The sequence below is a fragment of the Pristiophorus japonicus genome, chromosome 8 (assembly GCF_044704955.1).
Source record: "Pristiophorus japonicus isolate sPriJap1 chromosome 8, sPriJap1.hap1, whole genome shotgun sequence".
Classification (NCBI taxonomy): Eukaryota; Metazoa; Chordata; class Chondrichthyes; family Pristiophoridae; genus Pristiophorus; species Pristiophorus japonicus.
This window is the reverse complement of record NC_091984.1, coordinates 130,845,521-130,868,564: the sequence shown is the minus strand read 5'-3', so window position 1 is coordinate 130,868,564 and position 23,044 is coordinate 130,845,521. Positions and strand designations below refer to the sequence as shown.

The window sequence follows — 23,044 nt, the reverse complement described above, 5'->3', positions numbered from 1 at the left end:
TTTAATTCAACAAGCGCATAGCTGACCAAGAGCAATCTGTGATAGACAGATTTTTGAACGATAAGCGAGTCAAGGGTTATAGAGAGCGGGCAGGGAAGTGGAATTGAGGCCATGATCAGATCAGCCATGATCTCATTGAATGGTGGAGCAGGCTCGAGGGGCCAAATGGCCTACTCCTGCATTTGGAAAAGCATGATTCAATGAAGCAGAGTCAGCATGGTTTTATGAAAGGGAAATCATGTTTGTCAAATTTGCTGTACTTCTTTGAGGATGTAACGAGCAGGGTGATAAGGGGGAACCAGTGAATGTGGTTCATTTTCTTTTCCAGAAGGCATTTGACAAGGTGCCACACAAGAGGTTACTGCACAAGATAAAAGTTCACGGGGTTGGGGTAATATATTAGCATGGATAGCGGATTGGCTAACTAACAGAAAACAGAGAGTCGGAATAAATGGGTCATTTTCCGGTTGCCAACCAGTGACTCGTGGGGTGCCGCAGGGATCGGTGCTGGGTCCTCAACTATTTACAATCTATGTTAATGACCTGGATGAAGGGACCGAGTGTAATGTAGCCAAGTTTGCTGATGATACAAAGATGGATGGGGAAGCAAATTGTGAGGAGGACACAAAAAATCTGCAAAGGGATATAGACAGGCTAAGTGAGTGGGCAAAAATTTTGCAGATGGCGTATAATGTGGGAAAATGTAAGGTTATCCACTTTGGCAGAAATAATAGAAAAGCAAATTATAATTTAAGTGGAGAAAAATTGAAAAGTGCTTCAGTAAAGAGGGACCTAGGGGTCATTGTGCATGAAACACAAAAAGTTAGTATGCAGGTACAGCAGGTAATCAGGAAGGCAAATGGAATGTTGGCCTTTATTGCAAGGGGTTTGGAGTATAAAAGCAGAGAAGTCCTGCCACAACTGTACAGGGTATTGGTGAGGCCACACCTGGAGTACTGCATACAGTTTTGGTCCCTGTATTTAAGGAAGGATATACTTGCATTGGAGGCTGTTCAGAGAAGGTTCACTTGGTTGATTCCAGAGATGAGGGGGTTGACTTATGAAGAAAGGTTGAGTAGGTTGGGCCTCTACTCATTGGAGTTCAGAAGAACGAGAGGTGATCTTATTGAAACTTATAAGATAATGATGGGGCTTGACAAGGTGGATGCAGAGAGGATATTTCCACTCATATGGGAAACTAAAACTAGGGAACATAGTCTTGGAATAAGGGGCTGCCCATTTAAAACTGAGATGAGAAATTTCTTCTCTCAGATGGTTGTAAATCTATGGAATTCTCTACCCCAGAGAGCTGTGGAGGCTGGGTTATTGAATATATTTAAGGCGGAGATAGACAGATTTTTGAGCAATAAGGGAGTAAAGGGTTATGGAAAGCGGGCGGGGAAGTGGAGTTGAGGCCAAGATCAAATCAAACATGATCTTATTGAATGGCGGAGCAGGCTCGAGGAGCCAAATGGTCTATTCCTGCTCCTATTTCTTATGTTCTTACAAAAGTGGACTGTGTACAGTGGAAATCAAGGATTCCCGCGAAACTCGGAGACCTCAATCTTTCGAGCTCTCGGGCACAAACGTGTGATGTAGGATGTAGCTTATGTATTAAATAGCCCCTGCATCTGAAACAGTTGCCATAATGTGCCTTACTTTTCCGAGATTTCCAGGTGTAGTAAAGGAATTAGTTCACTAGAGTGTGCTGTGAGACCTAAAATAAAAACAGGAAGCTTTAGGTCCATCAGCATTTCTAAAGAGAAAAGATTGGTTAATGCTTTGGGTCTAAACTCTTTATCAAAGCTCATCTTTAAGCTCCTCTTTTGTCTTTACAAATGCTGACTGACCTGCTGTGCAGTTCCAGCATTTGCAGCTTTTATTTCAGTTTCCATCCTTTGCCATTTTCTTTCCTTTTTATCTCATGCTGCAAAGCTGGGTAGAGAGTACAGAGTATAGAATGCTGCAAGACCTGCTCCAGCAGAAACAGCTTACTATCCAGCCGTTTGTGAAAGGAGTGAAGCACAGATCAACATGCAGAGAACTGTCACGGTGCATCCCAAATAGATTCACTCACTATTCACGCCCTTAGTCAAAATGCAGTAAGCAGGCATCCAGCAGCATCCCAGAAAGAACACGGCACAAAGTGTCGCACTCTCCTACACCCAGCACAGTGGGAACTGTACCCAACACAGTGCCAACTGTACCCAACACAATGCCAACTATACCCAATACAATGCCAACTGTACCCAATACAGTGCCAACTGTACCCAGCACAGTGCCAAATGTACCCAGCACAGTGGCAACTGTACCCAACACAGTGCCAACTGTACCCAACACAATGCCAACTATACCCAATACAATGCCAACTGTACCCAATACAGTACCAACTGTACCCAGCACAGTGCCAATAATACCCAGCACAGTGCCAACTGTACCCAGCACAGTGCCAACTGCAGCATAAACTAGCACATGAAATACACCAGTCTCCGCCACCCATCGTACTGCTGGTCAGAACAGCACACTCTCTACTGTACTGCTGCTTGGATAGTCTGTGTAGAAGAGAGGAAGAGTCTGGAGCTTGATAGGCATCAAAAAGAGTTGTTTATTTACCAGGCTCGCAGCTCTGCTTCATCCTGGCTGTAGGAGAATGGCTGGAAACAGGATTTTGAGGGGGCGAGCTACCCAGATACCTTGAAAATCTATCTTCATCGACTTCTTTTGTACCTTTGTAAACAAGTCCATTTGCTGTTTTATTATTACTGATGTTAATCTTATATTATAATAAACTTGAAACTAGAGGGAAATGGAATCTGGGTTCCACCAAAATTTCCTAATGTAAATTTTGCCCCATGTTAGAGTTAATTGCCCACCATTCGGAGGGAGCACAGAGTATGGTTAGGTACCAGAGTAAGTCATGCATAGAGCCATGTATTGATTCATGGGGAATGAGGGCTCACTGATCACGCACACTTTTATATTGGGGGCACAAAAGAGTATGCAGAGTGAGCTTGAATCATAACAACATTTGTCACTTCCTTAACAGACGATATGCTTCTTTTATGGATGATATATTTCCTTTATAGACAATATGCTTCCATTGCAGACAATGTAATTCCAGTGCAGTACTTGGAGGAATAAGGATAGTAAAATAAACATTGCTCGATTTTCAATGCTGAGATGATACTAAAGCTCTGCAAGCATTATTCACTGGTGAAAGTGAAAGAAGACCCACTTATTTTATTAAAACTAATTCCATATAACTCGCCCAATAGCTTGCAGGCTAGAGGCATCAACCAGGCATAAAGTCCTGGAAGCTCTCTGGTTTGATCCATCATCATGCTGACTTAGTTGATCTCAATTGGGATGGTATTATGAGATGCTACATAAGAACATAATCATCAGGAGCAGGAGCAGGCCATATGGCCCGTTGGCGGCGTGCATTCACTGGTGGGAGGGAGGGGTTAGGGTTTGGTTAGCCATGGTTCCTGCTTAAGTATCCTCTGCTGTCATGCATGGCTATCAGGTGAGGGCAGATTCGGGCTCAGGTATTGCACCCTCCACAGTATAATAGCTGGCTGACCAAGCTAATAGTAACCAGGAAACTACCGGATTGTCATAAAAGCCCATCTGCTTCACTAAAGGGAGTCAAGGGTTATCTGCTTCACTAAAGGGAGCGGGCAGGGAAGTGGAGTTGAGGCCAAGATCAGAGCAGCCATTATCATTGAATAGTGGAGCAGGCTCGAGAGGCCAAATGGCCTATAGCTGCTCTTATTTCTTATGTTCTATGTCCTTTAAGGAAGGGAAATCTGTCGTCCTTTCCCGGTCTGGCCTATGTGTAACTCCAGACCCACAGCAATGTGGGTGACTTTTAAATACCGTGCTTCTCAAGGACAATTAGGGATTGGCAATAAATGTTGGCCTTGCTAGCAATGCCCACATCCCAGTAATTACATATAGTTTTTTAAGCTCATGTGAAGAATGGCCTACTTGGGAGAATGGGGCAGTTAATCAAAGGGGGGCACAAGAAGGTTGGATCCACGGATAGCTGGGGGGGTGGGGGGGAGGAAAATGGAATCTGGGTTCCACCAAAAATTCTGCTCCCCCATAATGTTCTGCCCTTCTCCTGCCATCCCACCCATCGGAAATCGAAGGCCTTGGACTTCACACTGGAACAGATATCCTGGCACTTGCTGCAGCTTTACCTTTACAACACTGAACCGGCACCAGCACATTCTTTCTTGCATAAATCACTGCTGCTAGAACACTTAATTAATCATCTTGTCTCAGACTTATTTCAATTAATTAATAGGACATCTGAATTTATTATTATGAAAAGATAAATGGGCCCAACAGTGAGAAGATCGGTATAATTAACTTGCTAATGAAAGGAATATGTACTTGTGCTCATTACACAACAGAGGCTGAGAATACCCAATGTAGATTAATTAAGGAGTTAGACAGGAAAGTCACATGGCCTGTGGAGAGCTATCGGAGTGGTGAGGCAAGGTAGATCCATCTCCAGGTCAGAAACTGTTTGCAGCGTGAATGCGTCAGGAGATATTTTGACCATCTGTAGATTCAATGCCGTTAGCAGCAGTAGCGAGGAGGGAGAGGGGCAATAGATTACTGAATACACATCATGGAGGGCACAGGCAATTGCAGAAAGATAAACTCCAAATACAAACAAGGAAGTACAGAAGACACGAGTTGTGCCCTTTCACCTCTGGGACCTCTGCTTGAATCCAGCCCAGGTGTGTTAAATGCAGCTGGAGGCATGCGACACATGTCATTTACACATCTGGCGGTACAAGACAAAAGCGGCATCCATATTCTTTGGTAACCTTATGCTGAACTCATCTCATTGCTCACTCACACTCTGCTCTTTCCTTGATCTTTACACAACTCCATGAGAACATCAGATGTTAACTGCCTTACACAACTCCATGAGAACACCAAATGTTAACTCTCCTTACACCGATTGTTAGAGCACAGATAGACTTTAGTGAACAGATTCAAAATGAAATAATTGAGGAGACTTTCACTGTTTTAAATGTCATCCCTTATTTGTCTCCATAAATACCAGGCAGTAATTTTCGAATATGGCTTTACCAGTTTTCCAAAATGCTGAAGGGACTGAGCATCAACATCAACTGGAACCAGGATTTGCTAACTGCACCTGGAGTTAGTTTACAACAGAAACCTCTTGAAAACTTTTTGTTTCGGTAATGCTGATAAAGGTGAAGCATGTTAATGCGGAGGACTGGAATGAATACACATCCTTATTTCAGGAGTCCGGTATCAGCATGAAGCACTCCCAGATGAGATCAGGGCATTTATATATTAAAATGCCTTCTACTCCATTACAACATTGTGTCAGAACTCAGAACAGTAACCCAATTGCCACCAGACTTTTTCCTGGGATGGGGGATTGTCCTATGAGGAGAGATTGAGTAGACTAGGCCAATATTCTCTGGAGTTTACAAGAATGAGAGGTGATCTCATTGAAACATACAACATTCTTACAGTGCTTGACAGGGTAGATGCAAGGAGAATGTTTCCTCTGGCTGGGGAGTCTAGAACCAGGGGTCACTGTCTCAGAATAAGGGGTCGGCCATTTAGGACTAAGAAGAGGCGAAACTTCTTCACTCAGACGGTGGTGAATCTTTGGAATTCTCTATCCCAGAGGGCAGTGGAGGCTCAGTCGTTGAGTATATTCAAGACATCGATAGATTTTTGGATATTAAGGGAATCAAGGGATATGGGGACAGTGCAGGAAGGTGGAGTTGAGGTAGAAGATCAGCCATGAGCTCATTGAATGGCGGAGCAGGCTCGAGGGGCCGAATGGCCTACTCCTGCTCCTAGTTCTTACGTGACATATTAATTTACCACACTGGCCATCTTTGGTGCCTTTGAGTGAGACTGTTAACTGTGTGCCAAGTAAGAGACAATTTTTATAAACTAGGGCGAGAAAGGAAAGGTGGACCATTAACTGTCCCCCTAACCAATTCCCACTCTAACATTCCCATCACAGCTTCTAACTGCAATCCCAGTCTTTTTGTCTCCATTACTAAGACTGGCAAACATGTGTCACTAAATCATAAAGCTCTCTCTACTTTTCCCACATTACAACAGTGACTGCACTCCAAAAGTACTTCATCGGCTGTAGAGTGCTTTGGGACATCCGGTGGCCATGAAAGATGCTATACAAATCCAAGTCTTTCTTCCTTACTATCCATTTTAAATTAATTTCCCTGCTCTCACTCTCCTACTTTACTTGAAGCGATAGTCTGGGTTCACTCTACCTGCCCTAGTTTAGTACTTTATAAATTATGATTATGCCTCGCCTTAACTGTCCACTTTCTAGACTGAAAAAGGGGTTAAAGCTATCGAGATTAATTTGATGTGAGACATCCTATCAATGTGCGCTGGATTCAAACCAAGCTCTTGAAGCAGAGGCTCTGTTGAAATACAGCCTAGGCTCAGAATGGGTTCTAAATATTACAGAACTAGGATAGCAGAAATCATTCTTCGTGTACTTTGGGGAATTGTTTAATGACCAATTTTGAAATAATTAAAAATCTCGCTTAAGAAATATCTAATTACTCATTAAAACATAAATCAATGCTCATTATAATGTATTCCAGAATCCTCCCTGTCAGAAGCTCTATCTCACCATGTGCCCAAAATATCCCTAAAGTGATTAACATTGAAGATATTAATGCATTTACTAATACTGAATCCTTTTTATTCCTGTAATGTCAGTACAACTGGTTGCTGCTATTAAATTTCCAAGGTACAATTAGAAAAATGGATTGAATTGGACCTTATATATAAAACAAGAGACAGTTTCAGCTTTCATAACACATTCGTTGACTAAAATAAAATACTCTTTTTAATTTTAATTTCATTTTGAGTGAATCTTGTGTTTGAAGTGAGTGATGTCAGTGCTCCTGAGTAAACCACTTTCTCACTTTTTACACCCAGTGTGAACACTCGCAGGTCAAATGAGGCGAGAAGGGCAAAAAAAAGTGATAAAGGAATTCGAGTGGAGGATGAGGAAAGGAAAGGGAAGAGAGAGGGAGGGAAAAGGAAAGAAAGGGGAAGAAGGCAAGGGAGATCAGGGAAAAATCAAAGGAATGAGTAGGAGGATGAAAGGTAAAGATTGAGGGAAAAGTCAAAGGAAATATAGATTTTTGGAGTCGAGGGGAATCAAGGGATATGAAGATTGGGCGGGAAAGTGGAGTTGAGATCAATGATCAGCCATGATCTTATTAAATGGCGGACCAACGTTAGCGTCCTCGATCAGGCCAACATCCCCAGCATTGAAGCACTGACCACACTCGACCAGCTCTGTTGGGCAGGCCACATTGTCCGCATGCCTGACACAAGACTCCCAAAGCAAGCGCTCTACTCGGAACTCCTACACGGCAAGCGAGCCCAAGGTGGGCAGAGGAAATGTTTCAAGGACACCCTCTGTCATGTATGTAACGTTCATGTAACAACACTGCAATACTGAATATCCTTGAGAAATGCACACATTGACCACACACTCCTCACCTGGTCATCCAGATATATAAAGGGAGGTTCCACGCAGGGTCATCACTTCTTGGTCCTGTGAAGAAAGGTGCAGGTCACAGAGTGACCTTGTCCATAGAATGTGCCTCATGTGGATTTGTGGTATTGTGTAAGGACGTTACAGTGGCGACGAAAAACAGGAATCAACGACCCACGAGAATGGCCACCCGTAGCTCAGAGGAATGGTAGTGTTGGTGAGGACTGGGACGATTTCATTGAGAGGCTTCAGCAGAGCTTTGTCATGAAGGACTGGCTGGCTCATCGACTGACCAGCTGTGGATCTAAGACTTATGCGCTTGGCCAGCCTCTGTAAGTTCACAGACGCCTGCAGGGGGGAGATTCGAAGGGATTTCTTTATTGAGGGCATCGGTCATGCCGGGATTTTCAGAAAGTTAATCGAGACAAAGGACTTGACCTTGGAAGTAGCGGCGTTGCTGGCTCAGACTTTTATGGCGGGGGAGGAGGAAACCAAGATAATATATGCGCGCAACCCTGACTCACACGTGGCAATGGATCAGGGGGTCAATATCATAAATGCAACTCAGAGCCCAGCAAGCAGGCAAGGGCAGTTTGACACACCCCAGGCAGCAATAGACCCCAGAACAGGTTTTCAACACAGACAATGGCAGGCTGAACGGACATTTACGCCATCCCAGTGGACAATGCATTCTGACACCCACTAACAGGGTGCTCAAGAGCAGTCAAAGGGACAATCAGCGAGGAATGCCTGGTAACAGCTCTTTTGTTCACAACAATGGGAATCTCAGTTCATGCTGGAGGTGTGGGGGCAGACATGCTGTTAGGACTAGCAAGTTTCAACAGTTCGCCTGCAGAAATTGTAACCTCACTAGCCATTTAGCCAGAATGTGCAGGAAGCCTGCGACCAGGATAATTTATGAGGCGGATGGTCCAGAAGAGGTGTCTGCGAGGCAGGATGACGCGTGGGGCAAATCAATGGATGCTGAAGTTCAGCGGGTTCATGTGGCAAACATTCACAGCTTATATACCAAAACCCCAACCATGATGATGAAGGTCCTATTAAACGGCATCCTGGTACGCATGGAGCTGGACATGGGGGCCAGCCAGTCACTCATGAGTGTTCAACAATTCGAAAAGCTATGGCCACTCAAAGCCAGCAGACCCAAACTAGAATGCATTGAGACTCAATTACGGACGTACACCAAAGAAATCATTCCAGTGCTAGGCAGTGCAATGTTAGCTGTCACACACTATGATCAGTGAACTGGCTGCCACTCCGGATTGTCCCGGGTAATGGTCCTGCACTGTTGGGGAGGAGCTGGTTAGCTGAGATGAACTGGAAATGGGGGGATGTGCACGCCATGTCATCTGTGGAGCAAAATTCATGCTCACAGGTCCGACAACAATTTGAGTCGCTATTCCAACCTGGCATTAGGACGTTCAAAGGTACCAAAGTAGTGATTCGCAACACCCCGGACGCCAGACCAGTGCACCACAAAGCCAGAGCTGTGCCGTATGTGATGCGGGAGAAAATTAAAAGCGAATTGGACCATTTGCTGAGAGAGGGCATCATCTCGCCCATTGAATTCAGCGACTGGGTGAACCCCATTGCTCCCATCCTAAAAGCGGATGGCTCAGTCAGGATCTGTGGCAACTACAAGGCCACTATCAACCAGTCCCTACAAGACCAATGCCCGCTTCCGAGAGCGGAGGATCTTTTTGCCACGCAGGCAGGCGGCAAGCTGCTCACCAAGTTGGACCTCACTTCAGCCTACATGACCCAAGAACTGGCCGACGAATCCAAACTACTGACCACAATCACCACGCACAAGGTACTGTTTGTTTACAACAGGTGCCCGTTTGGCGTTCGATCAGCGCCCACGATCTTTCAAAGAAACATGGAAAGCCTGCTCAAATCCATTCCGGGAACGATCGTATTCCAGGACAATATCCTCATCATGGGTCGGGACACCGAGGAACACCTCCACAACCTGGAAGAGATGCTACGCCAACTGGATCGGGTAGGCCTGCGACTCAAGAAACCTAAGTGTGCGTTCTTAGCTTCTGAGGTTGAGTTTCTGGGCAGGAGGGTTGCTGCAGACGGGATTCGGCCCACCGAATCCAAAACAGAGGCGATTCGACGAGCACCCAGGCCCTGCAACACATCGGAGTTGCGTTCATTTCTGGGACTCTTGAACTATTTCGGGAACTTTCTGCCGAACTTAAGCACATTGTTGGAGCTGCTACATGTGCTCCTGCGTAAGGGTTGCGATTGGTTTTGGGGGGACTGTCAAGACCGAGCTTCAATCGGGCGCATAACCTACTCTGTTCAAATAAGTTGTTGACTCTGTACAACCCCTGTAAGAAATTGGTTATGACATGTGATGCATCATTCCTATGGGGGTGCGTGTTGCAGCAGTACAATGTTGAGGAGCAACTCCAACCTGTGGCTTATGCCTCCAGGTCGCTCTCTCAAGCAGAACGTGGATATGGGAAGGTTGAGAAGGAAGCACTCGCATGTGTCTATGGGGTGAAAAAGATGCACCAGTACTTTTTTGGCAGGACGTTCAAATTAGAAACGAACCACAAGACATTACCATCCCTGTTGTCAGACAGCAAGGTTGTCAATGCCAATGCGTCAGCTCGCATACAGCGATGGGCTCTCACGCTGGCTGCGTATGACTACACCATCCGACACCGGCCGGGCACTGAAAATTGCGCTGACGCACTCAGCAGGCTTCCACTGGCCACCTGGCCCCGTGAGGCGAGAAGGGCAAAAAAAAGTGATAAAGGAATTCGAGTGGAGGATGAGGAAAGGAAAGGGAAGAGAGAGGGAGGGAAAAGGAAAGAAAGGGGAAGAAGGCAAGGGAGATTAGGGAAAAGTCAAAGGAATGAGTAGGACGATGAAAGGTAAAGATTAAGGGAAAAGTCAAAGGAAATATAGATTTTTGGAGTCGAGGGGAATCAAGGGATATGAAGATTGGGTGGGAAAGTGGAGTTGAGGTCAATGATCAGCCATGATCTTATTAAATGGCGGACCAATGTTAGCGTCCTCGATCAGGCCAACATCCCCAGCATTGAAGCACTGACCACACTCGACAGCGGAGCAAAGCGCTGAGATGGTCATGGCCGTTGATGCTTTTGACTGCGCAGGCTCCCCAATCACAGCCCGCCAGATCAAAATCTGGACCAACAGAGATCCCCTCCTATCTTTGATTAAGAAATGTGTCCTGACTGGGGATTGGTTCCCGCACATGGAGCATGCCCTGAGGAGGTCAGACCGTTTCACAGGCGGATGGATGAGCTCTCCATCCAAGCCGACTGCCTACTATGGGGCAGCCGGGTAGTCATACACAAGAGGGGCAGGGAAGCTTTCATCAGGGAACTCCACAGCGAGCACCCAGGCATCGTGCAGATGAAGGCCATTGCCCGGTCACACGTTTGGTGGCCTGGAATTGACTCAGACCTGGAACACTGTGTTCGCAGGTGCACGACATGTGCTCAGCTGGGAAATGCCCCCAGGGAGGCCCCGCTCAGCCCATGGCCCTGGCCCACCAGGCCATGGTCACGCATTCACGTAGACTACGCGGGTCCATTCATGGGGAAAATGTTTCTCATCGTGGTTGATGCGTATTCGAAATGGATCGAGTGCATCATTTTGAATTCGTGCACGACATCCACCACTGTGGAGAGTCTACGTGCGGTCTTTGCGACCCACGGTTTGCCGGACATCCTTGTTAGCGATAATGGCCCATGTTTCACTAGCTACAAATTCCGGGAGTTCATGTGGGTTAATGGCATCAACCATGTCAGGACAGCACCGTTCAAGCCGGCCTCCAATGGCCAGGCGGAACATGCGGTCCAAATCATAAAATAAGGCATGCTCAGGATTCAAGGTCCCTCCCTTCAATGCTGCCTATCGCACCTCCTGCTGGCCTATAGGTCCTGACCGCACTCGCTCATGGGGGTCCCGCCTGCAGAGCTCCTTATGAAACGTACACTCAAAACTCGGCTGTCCCTCATTCATCTTGTCTTGTCCGACATTGTTGAAGGCAAGCGCCAGTCCCAAAATGAGTACCATGACTGTAATTCAAGGGGGAGATGTATAGAAATTGGTGACCCTGTATTTGTTCTCAATCACGCTTTGGGGCCCAAAGGTACTGTAATAGACAAAGAGGGGAATAGGGTCATCGTGGTTAAACTTAACAATGGGCAGATATGCCGCAAGTATCTGGACCAAGTAAAAAAAAGGTTCAGCATGGACTCTGAGGAACCTGAGGAAGATCATGAGATGGTATTCACCCCACCGCCAGTGAACGAGCAACAAGAACAATCAGCAGCATGCACAGTCCCTGCGGTCAGCCCGGACAGGCCGGAATCACCACAGGGGACAGACACGCATACCAAGGCTCAACAACCAGAACCCCAACTGCGGCGCTCCACGAGGGAGCGCAGACCACCCGAAAGACTTAACCTGTGATCCCAATAAGACATTGGGGGGGGGAGGTGATGTAATGTATGTAACCTTCATGTAACAACACTGCAATACTGTATATCCTTTAGAAATGTACACATTGACCACAGGGGGTGAACTTGTGGGAGACACTCCTCACCTGGTCATTCAGGTATATAAAGGGAGGTCCCACACAGGGTCATCACTTCTTGGTCCTGTGAATAAATGTGCAGGTCACAGAGTGATCTTGTCCATAGAATGTGCCTCGTGTGGATTTGTGATATTGTGTAAGGACTTTACACCCTCAAAGCCTCCTTGATAAAGTGCGACATCCCCACCGACACCTGGGAGTCGCTGGCCAAAGACCGCCCTAAGTAGAGGAAGTGCATCCGGGAGGGCGCTGAGCACCTCAAGCCTCGAAGCCGAGAGCATGCAGAAAGCAAGCGCAGGCAGCGGAAGGAGCGTGTGGCAAACCAGACTCCCCACCCACCCTTTCCTTCAATGACTGTCTGACAGAGACTGTAATTCCCATATTGGACTGTACAGTCACCTGAAAACTCACATTTAGAGTGGAAGCAAATCTTCCTCGATTTTGAGGTACTGCCTATGATGATGATGAAATGGCGGAGCAGGCTCAAAGGGCTGAATGGCCTACTCCTGCTCCTATTTCTTACGTATTTATGAAATGGGCTGGGTGGGGGGGGGGATGGGGGGGGTGAATGGTAAAGAGCTGTGGAGGGCATAGGAAAGAGAGGCGGAGAGTAAATGGGGAGACAACTGGGGAGGAGGGAGGAGCGGAAATTGAGGAAGACAACAAAGAAAGGGGGAAAGGAAAGAGTGGGGGAGGAGGTGAAAGAGAAAATAAAAATAATATATGTAAAGAGAGTAATAGCAAAGGCAAATGAAGAAAATAGCAAGTAAGATAGAGTTGAAGAAATAAAGGAGAGAGAAATCAGAAAAAAGAGACAACATTCCCTCATACATTAATTGCTTTTCTCCATAGTTTCCTTTCCCCTGCCATACGCCTTTAATACCCGAGAGCCTGGACTTGAGACCTACTTTCAGAATCAGCCAATTAATCTCAAACAGCAAGCGACTGGAAGACATATCCAAGTGATCAATGGTGACTAATGCATCTGGTTTCAGTTCCAAACTTCCCCTGCTTGGGAGGATCACAATAACTGAAACCAGGAGTTCATCATATAGTAAATTGGAGGTGTAAATCTGCGAGTCACCTCTCTGGTGGACGATGTTATGGTATTTGTAGGATAAATGGGAGGGGGAAGGGGGGCAGCTGATGTACAAAATAACTTGCCTGCTCCTTAACCTTCATCCCATCACTTTGTTTTTCCAATGCTTCAATGCTATTTCAGGTTTTCTTATCTTTCCGTTCCGACGAAAGGACTGTGCTTGAAATGTCAACTGGTCTTCTCTTTGCTGTGTATTCGCACCATATTCTGGGTATATTTCAGATTTCCGACCTTTGTTAGTTTTCTTTTCTGGCAGAATTTTCTATTGGTTCAGACATGCTATTTAGATTCTGCAACAGTGCGAACCGGTCTCCCTGAGCCATCTGCATCATTTTTTCCCTTTTGAAGGAGTTCACATACAGTGCTCGCTGGGCTCGACAACAACAGGTGTCTCTCAGTATTCTTCCCATCCTTGTTCAGATATCAGCTCCAGTCCCCGTGGGGGAAAGAGGAAGTCGAACAGGGTGTAGAACTAATTTCAACACTCCTTCATTGTCTTTAAAGACTCCGTTTATATTTTCAAAGCACCGCTAGTAGTGTGTTTCCCCCACAGTTGGCCAGCTTTGGGCCAACTCTCATGCTGGTTCAGTGTGTCAGCTCCCATGATGCTATGGGACACATGGGTACCCTGAGCTGTGGCTCAGTGGGCAGTGCTCTCACCTCTGAGTCAGAAGATTGTGGGTTCAAGTCCCACTCCAGGGACTTGAGTACAAAAAAAAATTGAGGTTGACACTCCAATGCAGTGCTGAGGGAGCACCGCACTATCGGAGGTGCCGCCTTTATGATGAGACGTTAAACCGAGGTCCCGTCTGCTCTCTCAAGTGGACAGAAAAGATCCCATGGCACTATTTCGAAGAAGAGAGAGGGAGTTATCCCCGGTGTCCTGGCCAATATTTATCCCTCAATCAACATCACTAAAGAACAGATTGTCTGGTCATGATCACATTGCTGTTTGTGGGAGCTTGCTGTACGCAAATTAACTGCCGTGTTTCCCACATTACAACAGTAACTACACTCCAAAAGTATTTCATTGGCTGTAAAGCACTTTGAGACGTTCGGTGGCCATGAAAGGCGCTATATAAATGCAAGTCTTTCTTTCTTTCCACACATTAATTGAAGTGACCTGGAAGCAAGGAGAGCTAATATGCTTGCTCTCCAATGACCATTTAAAAAATATAATTGGCATAATTTTATCAATAGTTTTAAATAGACAATGAGGGAGGACTCTGACTGCTAAACGCTTAGCATCCTTCCCCTTTTAAGCTTCAAATGCTTCTTTCATCTCTAATCTTGAAAAAAAAAATTTTTTTTTCCAAAATGTTAAAACCATATAAAACAGCTGTTCCTTCTCTTGAGTCATCTTATTTTCAATTGCATGTTTGAAATGAACTGAAATCTAACAGAATCTGACTGGTTTGAATCTAACGCATAGGTTGCAGCATTAATGAGCACCAAGTAGGTTTCAGCTGTAGTCAAGGCTGTTTCTGGGATTGACAAATGGCACTCGGTCAAATCAACAGCAATTATTGTTGGATTTTGCTGGTTCCCTGTTCTTACAGCACTCATTGGAAGCATAACTTTGAACAGCGCGTGCAATAAAAAGAAATAAAATGGCATTACAGGAATTTCATTAAGTTGTTAAGAAAAAATTATTGATTGGGTAAAGCAACCATCCATTACTATGTCTGCTCAGAAACACATGCAGTCATCGTCAGGAGATGACAGTGTAAGAGGCCAGCTCTGGTGCTCTACGTTACTTGCAGAAAGTGCCTGCAAACCTTCAGACATCCACAGCGATTCAGTGAGTGTATTCCAAACATCCCCATTTTCATTTTCTCTTACTACTCAACCCCTCCCTCCCCCCATTTGCACACAGCAAATTCCCACAAACAGCAATGTGTTAATGAACCGATGTTCCAGGGCCCGACGCTCCAACTCTATTTATAGCCCCGACCTGCGGTGGTGTTCTCACACAGGTCGGGGCGGCCCAGAAGAGCCGTGGTCCCAGGGGCAGCATGGGCCTGCCCACACTGCGATATGTGTGCGCACTAGTTCCGTGCAGCAGAGCAGGTCTCCCATCGTCCTGGTTAACTCTTGCCACTAGATACAGACCTAGCTCTGTCGAGCCCGTGTGTGGCTGATGTGCAATGGTCACCATACGTTAAAAAAATCCATGCACAGGCACCTTACACCCCTCAATTGGAGTTCAGCATTGAACTATCGGGTCCTTCATTGAAACATCTGTGAACTCTTGTGGAAGCAAGTCATCCTCGTTCGAGGACCGCCTATGATGATGATAATGAGCAGATGATTTTTTTTTGTATGTTAATTGAGGGTAAATATTGGCCAGGATACCAGGCTAACTCCCCTGCTCTTCCTCGAAATAGTGCCGTGGGATCTTTTCCGTCCACTTGAGAGAGCAGTTGGGGCCTCGGTTCAACTTCCCATCTGAAAGACGACATCTCCGACAGTGCAGTGCTCCCTCAGCACTGGAGTGTCAACCTAGAGTTTTTGTACTCAAGTCCCTAGAGTGGGACTTGAACCCACAACCTTCTGACTCAGAGGAGAGAGCACTACCCACTGAGCCACAGCTCAGAGTCCCCATGTGTCCCAGAGCATCATAGGAGCTGACACACTGAACCAGCATGGGAGTTGGCCCAAAGCTGGCCAACTGTGGGGGAAACACACTACTAGCAGTGCTTTGAATTCATAACCACCTAGACAGCATGGTCCAGTCCACAGACACATCCAGAAATCAGTCTTCACCACTGAAGATGATGCTGAATACTGTAGCGTGGAGGTGATACTAAGAGTGAATGTGTGGAAATGGATGCAGGAGTGGGCCATAGAAACATAGAAACATAGAAAATAGATGCAGGAGTTGGCCATTCGGCCCTTCGAGCCTGCATCACCATTCAATAAGATCAGGGCTGATCTAGAATGCTAGGATTAGGGCTCTTCTTACACATTGGACTTCTCAAGAGGAAATAGACCCATTTGCACACTTCTGATGGCATAATATTCCCTTTATTGTAATCCTGTTGACCTTTGAAAGATAACTATGCGCGACTCCATAACTCACAAGATCCGCAGCCAATCTCTGCAGTGAAGGCAACAGTATCTGGTACTCACCCCCTCTGCTGAGGTACCCGGTCCATAACTTACTGGCGTACGGATCTTGATCAAACTTTTGGTCCCCCGGCCTTGTTTTCTTTCCTCTCTTCACTCGATCTTAGTTCCGCCGGTACTTAGCAGATCTCTGGTATCTCATCCCAATGCCCATTCTTCATGGTCCTGGACGGTGTGCATGAGCAGGCTATTAGACTGTGGGGGCATCACAGGCACGCCACACCCTGCCCTCAGTCAGTGTCTAAACAAATGCACTTTCTCGCAGAGGGCAGTGGTCAGGAAGAGAAACCCTGCTGTTCTCCAAACCCTCCCAAAACCAATCCCCATCCCCCCAAAACCCCTCCATGGAGTTTCTCCAACTGAGATCAGTTAACTTAACAAGCCCACGGATCTAAGCTGCAGTCCTCTTGGTTTGTACAGCTTGGCACGACAGTGCATGTAACCAGTGAGTTGGCACAAGGGCCGAAGTACATCTGCAAATTAATTCCGGTTTGCCATAGGCTAGCCACCTTTAGCTATTGCCCTGCACATGTGGATAAGTACACTGGTCAACAATCACAAGACATTCTGTACACAATGAGTACATTCAGAAATGCTTCTTCTCACGTAGCAAAGATCCTTCAGAAATGCTTTACAAATTCAACTACTGTACTGGCCACACTTGATCAGCTCCGCTGGGCAGGCCACATTGTCCGCATGTCAGACACGAGACTTCCAAGGCAAGCGCTCTACTCGTAACTCCTTCATGGCAAGCCAAAGGTGGGCAGGGGAAACGTTACAAGGACACCCTAAAGCCTCCCTGATAAAGTGCAACATATCCACTGACACCTGGGAGTCCCTGGCCAAAGACCACCCTAAGAGGAGGAAGTGCATCCAGGAGGGTGCTGAGCACCTCGAGTCTCATCGCTGAGAGCATGCAGAACTCAAGCGTAGACAGCGGAAGGAGCATGCGGCAAACCAGACTCCCCACCCATTCCCTCAACGACGATCTGTCCCACCTGTGACAGGGACTGTAGCTCTCATATTGGACTGTTCAGCCACCTAAGGAATAATGTTTAGAGTGGAAGCAAATCTTCCTCGATTCCGAGGGACTGCCTCTGATGATGATGATGACAAATTCTACCTTTTGAGAAGATTTTATTCATCCCATTAAAGCTCCACATAATCGGAGGAATTATTGACAAATTATTGTAGATACATGAAGACTTGATTCCGCCATCAACAAAATCAGGTACCATTAACATAAAACACTGTTGTAATGTTATCGGTCCAAAGCATGTTACAATGAGCCAGAATGGCTCTTGATCCACTGTAGATGAACAGTGAGTTACAGCACATGGTCTACAATTTCTTCAATTGGCTGAATCAGGGCAGAAGCAGCAGCAACCAAGAAACAAAGTCTGAAGACTTGGTGAATACTACTCAAAGTTACTGTCGATTTTTTTTCAATTACATTTTCTGATTCTTAAGTTCATCATCTCCAACAAATTTAGCTTCCTCAAGGGCTACAGCATAAATACAGCCTCAAAATCGAAGTGTATTGGCGGGCTGGTCAATAACTGAGCTAAATCCACATACTTAAACCCAGAGAGTCCGTAAGCTGAACCATATTTGAACTTATTTAAATCCAGACTGGTTAATAAGCCGACAAAGTCTGAATTCTTTAGCATGCAGATATGTCAGTAACTGAGCCAAACCTTAGTATATTTCACTTGGAAGGTCAGAATCTGAGTTAAATTTGAACGTATTCAGAACTGTCAAATTAGCAACTAAGCAAAACTCGACTGTCTATCATACAGCAAATTGCTGGCAATATTGATTTTATTTAAATAAGGACTATTCAATGCCCAAAGCATGGGGGCTAAAATTGACTGTCGCCTGGCACAAAAGTCCCACCCTGGAAGTGAAATTAGGGTGACGGCCCCTCACAGGAAGTGGAGCCTCCACTGGGCCACCAGGGATGCTGGGTGCCATGGGCCACAGTCCAACAAAACGGAGCGCCGCGCTGCACGATCGCGGCCCGGACCCCGCAAAAGCATTGGACAACGGCCCGAGCGGTGAATCGAGGAAAAAAAAGAATGGCGACGCGCGGTGTGGTGCACCTCACCTTTGACCTCCACAGGTGTGCGGCCTGGTTCGCGCCCCTCGGGGCTGGTGCTGACATCGCCCGCAGTGGCCCAATTTCCGTCGTGGGGCGGAACGAGGTCGCCGCGCACGGCATGACGTCATCACCAGAGGTGCAGCAGCCCGGGACGCTACCAGCGGGGCACGGGGGCTACTGGATTCGTGCCTCCACTAACAATTTCACGGGAGCCGGTGGCACCACCCCCCTCCACACACTATCACGCCCCATTAGCGCCCCCCCAGAGTCTCACAACATGGGAATTTCGCCCACCGCCACCCCCCCACCCCCCTCCCCCACTTGTCTTTAAATTTTAAGACCACTTTGTCATTTCTAGTACAAGTTCTTTCCTGAACAAGTATTTTAACTGCTCATTCATCCCAGTGAATTTACTTCTTCTCAAACTGTTTTGTCGGTAACAGTATAAATAGGAAAGTCAAGCCTTCTTTGCAAATTCCTCGGGGATACATTTCGAATCCAGGCTACCTTTACACAACAACTCTCATCCCTCTCCATCATCAGCCCTTCTGATCAATGGGCAAACCTACACCACGCTCACCTCTCTCCATCGACAACCCTTCTGGCCAAATTTGGACCACACTCACCGGTCTCCACCTTGGACATTTCCGCCCGATCGGTGATGGTGACCCTTTCCAAGCTGATCAGGTAGTCCACAATCTTCACTCCAATTGCAGGTTCTGTGTGGTCCCACTCTAAAACCACCAATGAGCTACTTGGCTCGTGGGCAGGCGACAACCTCAATCTGGAGAAAGGAAATAGAGAATACATGAAGTGACAGTTAACGAATAGGGAATAAACACACAATGAGGGATAATATATACTACTGCAATATTGTAATATCAGTTCATTAGTCAGATCAGGATTAAGAATTCTTGGGGCCCTGGGCAGCAACCAATTTGGGGTCCTTTCGCATTCATATAGTTCCAACAAAAGAGGTTGATAGGAAGGAGTGTCTTAAAGGAGGAGAAGGAGGTGATGAGGCATATATGTTTAAGAGGGAATTCCAGAGGTGGGGCCAAGGCATCTGATGGCATACTCAACAAGGGTGGGGTGAAGAGAGGGAGGGATGCCCAAGAGGACAGAATTGAAGGAACACTGAGATCACTGAGGTGGTGGGTGGGATTGAACAACAACTTGTATTTATATAGCGCCTTTAATGTAGTAAAACATCCCAAAGCATGTCACAGGAGTGTTATCAAACAAAATTTGACACCGAGTCACATAAGGAGATATTAGAGCAGATGACCAAAAGCTTGGTCAAAGAGTGAGACTTTAAAGAGCATCTTAAAGCAGGAAACAGGTCGAGGGGAGGAGAGATTTAGTGAGGAATTCAAGAGCTTAGGGCCTTGGCAGCTGAAGGCATGGCCACCAATGGTGGAGCAATTAAAATCGGGGATGTTGAACAGGCCAGAATTGGAGGAATGCAATTATCTCGGAGGGTTGTAGGGGTGGAGGAGGTTAGAGAAATAGGGAGGGGCAAGGCTCTGGAGGGGTTTGAAAACAAGGGTGAGAGTTTTAAAATCGAGGCGATGCTTATCCAGGAGCTAATATAGATCAGCGAGCGCAGGGGTGATGGGTGAGTTAGGGCATGGGCAGCTGAGTTTTAGATAACCTCGAATTTAAGGAGGCTGGGAGCATGTTGGAATAGTCACGTCCAGAGGTGGGAAAGGCATGGATGAGGGCTTCAGCAACAGATGAGCTGAGGCAGGGGCAGAGTTGGGTGATGTTACAAGGATATAAGTCGGTGGTCTTAGTGATGGTATGGATATGTGGTCGGAAGCTCAGCTCAGGGTTAAATATGACACCAAGCATGCGATCAATCTGATTCAGCCTCAGACAGTTGCGAGGGAGAGGGATGGAGTCGGAGGCTAGAGGACGGAGTTTGTGGCGGGAACTACAATGGCTTCAGTTTTCCCACTATTTAGTTAAAGGAAATTTATGCTCATCCAGTACTGGATATCGGACAAGCAGTGTGACAATTTAGAAACAGGAAGAGGAAACAGAGTGGGGAATGATCATGCAGGGAATTAAATATAAGGATGAGAATTTGAATTTTGAGGTACGGGGGAGTGTCAGTTTGTAAATATAGGAGTACTGTTTGAGCGGAACCTGGTGTAGGGTAGTACTATGTCTGTGATGTACTTATGAATGACTCCACAAGGCAATGTGTTGTACTCAAACTGTAGTGACCTTGGTCCTTTATTTGTAACTCCAGAATGAGGCAGCCGCATGGTGGCTCCCCTTTTATACAGCCCCTGCCACCAGGGCAGGAAACCCTGGTCTCCACCACTTGCACCCTCTAGTGGTGCCAGCATAGTATATACACAGTGTAAACCTTAGTGATAGTACATCAGGTAAACAAGTCTCCATCTTATGCAACTATACAGTGACTGCACAGAGAGTATATCTATAGTCTGTATATATAACAGGTAAGATATGGGCAGCAGAGCTTTGCATGAGCTGAAGTTTAGAGAGCATGGAGGATTTGGAGCTAGCTCAGGACACACTGGAACAGTTGAGTTTCGGGTAACAAAGGCATGTTTCACTGAGGTGAAGTGGAGAAGGGGGATGCTATGGAGGGGAATGTAGGCAGTCCCTGTGATGGAGAAGATATGGGGTCAGAAGCTCAGGTCAGGATCTAATAAGATTCTGGGGTTGGAAACAGTTTGGTTCAACCTGAGAGTGTGGCTGGGGAGGAGGATGGAATCGGTGGTGAGGGCCACGCAGTTTGCGGCAGGGGCTGAGGTCTGGACGGGTTGTCTAACAGCAGAGGTACTGGAGTGGTGGAGAGGTACAGCTGGAGGTCGACAATGTACATGTGGAAGTCGACCCCAAGTCTGCAGATGATGTCGTCATATATAGGTGAGGAAGAGGAGGTGCCAAGGACAGATCCATGGGGGACTCTAGAGAAAACGGTGCAGGGTGGGAAGTGGAGCCATTGCTCCAGTATGGTTAGATGGGTAAGAATGGAACCAAGCGAAGGCACTCTGCCGGAGCTGGACAACCGAGCAGCGGCGTTGGTGGAGGAGGATGTGGTCAACTGTGTCAAATGCTGCCGAGAGGTTCAGGAGGAATAGGAGGGGTGGGGAGGAAATGTAGCAAGGTCACTGTCACAGAGGATGCCATTTGTTACTGTTATTAGTGCTGCGGCAGGGGTCCAAATCTGATTGGTCTTCTACAATAACTGAAACGACAGCAACCTTGATTTTAGAAGCACTCGAATGTGGACTTTGTCCATTTAACAGTCCTGCATTCATTATATATGGGTAAGGTGCAGACAGGGGGCAGAAAGATGCCCAAAGCTGTGAAATTTAGCTATGAGCCTCCTTTTAAATAAAAACAGTATCTAAATATGGTATGTGCATTTCTGCAGTGTGGCCTCATTGTGCCTCCTGATAAAGTGTGCAGGAAACACTGCAAGCAGCGAGTTGGATGTGTAATGTCTGTAAGCACTCTAGAAATGATTCCACGCGGTAAGGGATTGCACTTGAACTGTTGTGACCTTAGTCCATTTATTGCAGCTCCTGAATGAGGTTACAGTAAGGTGAGCTCTCTTTTATACCTGGTTACCTGTGGTGTGCAGGTGACCTCTAGGTCTTCACCAGTTGCACCCTCTGGTGGTACAGGTACATTGTATACAGTGTAAAGATACATTCAATGGTCTTATGTAACTGTATATACATATACAACAGGATGCATGTGGTTACATATCTGATTTATGTTCCATGCCAATCACCAGCCTCCATTTCGCCTCTGCACTTTGCAGAATCAACCTTTTTTCAATTGATTCATGGGATGTGGGCATCACTGGCAAGGTCTGCATTTATTGCTCATCACTAATTGCTCTTGAGAAGGTGGTGTGAGGCTTGGATGGGAACTTGGAGGTGATGGTGTTACCATGCATCTGCTGCCCTTATTCTTCTAGGTGGTGGAGGCCGCGGATTTGAGAGGTGCTGATGAAGAAGCCTTGGTGAGTTGCTGCAGTGCATCTTGTAGATGGTACACACTGCAGCCACGGTGTGCCAGTGATGAAGGGAGTGAATGTTTAAGGTGGTGGATGGGGTGCCAATCAAATGGGCTGCTTTGTTCTGGATGGTGTCGAGCTTTTTGAATGTTGTTGGAGCTGCACTCATTCAGGCAAGTATTACATCACACTCCTGACTTGTGCCATAGAAAGGCTTTGGGGAGTCATGAGGTGAGTCACTTGTTGCAGAATACCCAGCCTCTGACCCGCTCTTGTAGCCACAGTGTTTATGTGGCTGGTCCAGTTAAGTTTCTGGTCAATGGTGACCCTCAGGATGTTGGTGAAGCCTGAATGTTGTCCAGGTCTTGCTGGATGCGGGCATGGACTGCTTCATCACCTGGGGATTGCAAATGGAACTGAACACCAGCGAACATCTCCACTTCTAATATTATGATGGAGGGATTGTCATTAATGAAGCAGCTGAAGGTGGTTGGGCCTAGGACATTGCCCTGAGGAACTCGTGCAGCGATGTCCTGGGGCTGTTATGA

At 46.6% G+C, this 23,044-nt stretch overlaps 1 protein-coding gene across 1 annotated transcript in view; it reads right to left on the bottom strand.

The window, feature by feature from the left end:
- Positions 1-23,044, bottom strand: part of astn1 (astrotactin 1) — a 3,463,295-nt gene that overhangs the window by 230,305 nt on the left and 3,209,946 nt on the right. Inside the window, exon 22 of the mRNA XM_070888265.1 lies at positions 19,117-19,274. Coding sequence (XP_070744366.1) covers positions 19,117-19,274 — 158 coding nt within the window. The remainder of the gene's footprint in view (positions 1-19,116; positions 19,275-23,044) is intronic.